Source organism: Cryptomeria japonica, chromosome 7 (assembly GCF_030272615.1).
Source record: "Cryptomeria japonica chromosome 7, Sugi_1.0, whole genome shotgun sequence".
Classification (NCBI taxonomy): Eukaryota; Viridiplantae; Streptophyta; class Pinopsida; order Cupressales; family Cupressaceae; genus Cryptomeria; species Cryptomeria japonica.
The window spans coordinates 18,854,422-18,858,506 of record NC_081411.1 but is presented as its reverse complement, the minus strand read 5'-3'; the positions used below and the strand labels follow the sequence as shown (position 1 = coordinate 18,858,506).

General features: G+C 33.2%; 1 protein-coding gene across 2 annotated transcripts; it reads left to right on the top strand.

Annotated features, from left to right (window-relative positions):
* Window positions 1-1,012: 1,012 nt before the first annotated feature.
* Window positions 1,013-2,405, top strand: LOC131857120 (DUF21 domain-containing protein At4g33700-like; the record flags this gene model as incomplete). 2 transcript variants are annotated; one of them, XM_059209221.1, is given in 4 exon segments in its annotated part: window positions 1,013-1,179; window positions 1,399-1,670; window positions 1,826-1,873; window positions 2,021-2,405. In XM_059209221.1, coding segments are annotated over 3 exon segments (484 nt in total), but the record flags the coding sequence as incomplete, so codon positions are not given.
* Between the last annotated feature and the right edge of the window lie 1,680 nt (window positions 2,406-4,085).

The following is a 4,085-nucleotide window of genomic DNA, read 5'->3' as shown; positions in this document are numbered from 1 at the left end:
AGGCACCCTTATGATAGCCCTTGGGGTTCTTATACATTACACATGTTTTTGGAAGTTTGAGAAGGAAGCCATAAATATTCAGTAAAGGGGGAGAGAGAGAGAGAGAGAGAGAGAGAGAGAGAGAGAGAGAGAGAGATTGGAGAGTTTGAAAACACCACCTAGTGGTTTTAAACTTTTAAGATACCAGCTGTGCCTCTACCATCCACAGAACTTTGTATTTTTAGCCAAATACTGAACTGAATAATACATCCAAGGTGTTTGGTTCACCTCAGACATAACTGAACCCCTATGGACCACTTCCACTGTCAATCTTTCTTTAGTTTTTAATATCTCAAAGGGAATTCATCATTTAAAAGTGCTTTACTAGTTAAAAGTCTGGTCTTGTTGACAATAGCGACTTAGCATTTGTTACTAAATGATCCATTTCAGATCAGGATCTCCTGACTTTTCTTTGGCTTATGAAAATGAGGAGAAAACTTACATATTGTATATCATGTCTGAGTTTAGTTACTCTTCCATTTTTTGTTTAAGCTTCTTCTGTTTTTAGTTTTAGTCCATCCAGTTTCTTCCATATAGTGGAGTGTGCTCTACACACGTTATTCTTCTATCTTGTTATATATATTATAATAGGACATGAATTAGTTTCACATTGTATCATAGCTCACCCAGATTAGGATATTTAGTTTCTTTGTTAAGATATTTTTCGTGTCTGCTTCTGTGAGCTGTTTTACAGACTGCAAATTTTTAATATATTGTAAGCATATCTAATAGGCACAGCTGCGCCAGTACAATGCATCCGCATTTCTGGTTTTGTGCTCTGTTTTGCTGCAAGTAGTTTCTCTAGTATATTTTTTATGGGCTACTTCAGGTCATTTGGCATTTTGGTTATTTTTGGGCATCGATATAATTTTCATTTCATTTCTGCTTTTGTATTTTGAAATTCTTCTGTTCCAAGGAAAGCTTGAATAGGCTATTGGCAGGAATGACATTTGTAGTTCTGTTTATGCTTCAGGGTACCAGTGAATATGCCTCTGTATGATATTTTGAATGAGTTTCAAAAGGGTCACAGCCATATGGCTGTTGTTGTAAGGTATACTGGAGGAAAGGAGCAAGAACAGAAAATGACCAAGGATGGAAGTAACCAGGTTTTCATGCAGACTACCCATGCGCATGATAATGGTGCATTTTTCTGTATTAATGTCTAGTTTGTTAGATAGATTCAAGAAAATTTAAAAATTTATTTAGAAGACATTTACTTGCTGTAGTTGATAGCTATTAAAGCTTTAAGTTTTAAAGGTAATACGAAGCCTTTCTCTTAATTATGTTTATGAACACCTGATATTATTTGCATGCATGCTGAACATCATTTGAGATACTCATGTACTTCACCATCAATAGGAAAGGATGTGAACATCAATGTTGACAAAAGTCCAATACAAACAGTCCAGGAGAAGTCCTTTTCGAATAGAAGGTCACTTAATAAGCTGAAAAGCTTTCCAGCTACACATGCAAGTGATTCAAATAGAGGAATGCCAAAAGCAAAGCGATGGTCTCGTGTTGAATCTGGAGATATTCTGGACATTTCCAATGATTCAATTCCAAAGCTTGCAGAGGATGAAGAGATTGTGGGTATAATAACAATGGAAGATCTTATTGAAGAGCTCTTGCAGGTTCCTGTCTAAGGCCATATCTTCATCGTCTACATTTTTCCTTTAACATCATTTATTGCATTCCATAGAGGTTAATGGTATTTTAAGTGAAATCTATTTTTCTGAATTGGTAATACACTTCATTATTATGACCTCCCGATTTTGTCTGCATGCAGGAAGAGATCTTTGATGAGACTGATCTTCGGGACTCTTTCCACTAATAAGTAAATGCTGCATGTACTTGATCTTTTGTATGGAAACACATATCTTAAGTTTGAATTGGTTTCTATTTGATCAAAGGCTTAAGTTGTAAACTTCATTGTTAGTTTCCCACCTGTAACGTATGATTCCTCAAAATTGTGTGCATGCAGGAAGAGATCTTTGATGAGACTGATAAGCAAATGCTGCATGAGCTTGCCCTTTTCTAGGGAAATAATTGTCTTAAAATTTGCATTGGATCAAAGGCTAAAATTCTAGTTTGTTTTTAGCTTCACTCCCATTGTTGTAAGGCACATGTAATTGCCTAGTATGAGTGATTTGAAGTAGTCGTATAGAACTTTTAAAACAGTATAACATATTATTACATTTGCTGTAGCATATTATCTCTTCCAGGGAAAATATTTTGTTTTGGTTGTATTATTATTGTTTACAAGATTTTCAGTGAAAGTGCTACAAGATATCGAACTTATTCAGTCTTAATCACCATTCCTCTGAGCAGAAAGAATGATAAAATGATGCACACTCTTATTCCCTTGATATCTGGATCTGTCTTATCAATTATTGTTGTGTATAGACTATAGAGTATAGCATGTACCTTAATCAATAAATGACAAGGGAAGTGGGTAAAATTTGTGATGAGTTTTCCAATAAAAAATAAAATAAAATTGGTGATGAACTGATTTACTGTTGGTGAAGGATCAATACCAACAAATATGAAGTTGTAATTATCTTATAGATGTGAAAAAATGTTTAAAAATCTAAGTTGTGTGTTTCAATATATATGAGATGATTGATGCTCATGCTCAAGGGTCGAAAAGCAAAATGATTACTAAAGAAAGCAGTAAATATTCACTTCTTTATTTCAAGTGTACAACTAACAATTATTTACCATGAAGATATATATAACGCGAGAGTGAAGGAGCCAATATGCATGAACAACCAGAATTGTATTTTTGCAGTTTGATTCGTTTATCCTTCTACAATTTTGTGTCCTGTATAAACTTCATTCAATTATTGTCTAAAAGAAGAAAGGAAATTCAACTGCTGTTAATTTAAGATAGGACTAGGTAAAGGAGAATACTAGAAGGGAAGAGGAATGAGGAACTTGATTGAATCGGATGCTAAATTTTTTATTTGTAATAGAAGAGTTTGGAGTAGTGACTGTTATGCCAGAAAACATAATCTGGGATGTATCCGCAATTGTGGTGGAGACCTGGACAACAATGCAAACGTGGAAGAGTCTTTACGATTGAAGAATCGTCCTATGTGTGAAAATTGGGAATGTTCTGAAAATGGCTGACACCTAAAAAATAGATATACAAAAACAGATAGTAGAACAACAATGCGCACCAGAATAAAGTAATCGAAATAAATATCTCGAAATGAAATTGAAGGTTAGAAATTTGAAACCAAAATGAAAAAAATTAATGAATGCAGAGAAGAGAATCAATTAGCTTCTTGTGTTTGGGAGTGCATAGGAGTTCGCTAAAATGGGAAACTCCTAATTAAGCATTTTAGCTTCAATAGGCAGTTAGAGATTTAAATAAGAATGTGAAGATTTTTTATGGTGCTTGTGTGCGGAAACGGAAAAGTCGGTGATGTAGATCCAAATATGGCAACAATATTAAAAAGATTTTAAAATAAAGAAACTACAAAAAGTCTAAGAAGAGACGAGTTAGGAAATGTCTATCAGTCTTTAGGATGATGCATCAATATAGAAGTTTGTGCAAGTAGGGAATTGAGGGGATAATTGATTTTAGATTATTTAATAGAATGTGAAGGAAATAGGCAATTAAATAAATAAAATATTTATTTAATTATTGGGATGAGGTGGGGGAACTAAAGTAAATAAATAATTGGATTTGTTTACCTAAGGTAGACTAAGGAAGGGGAATGATTAAATGGTTTAGGTTAGAAATAAGTGAGTGAATAGAGAATGGATAATGATTTTATAAATTAAATAATAAAATATTATCTAATAAATAAGGGGATAAAAACTGGGTAACTAATTGAATAAATGAGGGATTGTCTAAATTTTCTATGTTTATCCACCTTATGGCAATTCATAACTCATAGACAGTACCCACATATGGCATTAGATTCTTTACACCAAATCCAATGCCCCATTTGAGGTGGACCACAAATTTTAAATAAAATATAAGTAAAATATGACGTGTAATCATTTCTAAATGTTGAATAAAAAAACAATTAAATTAT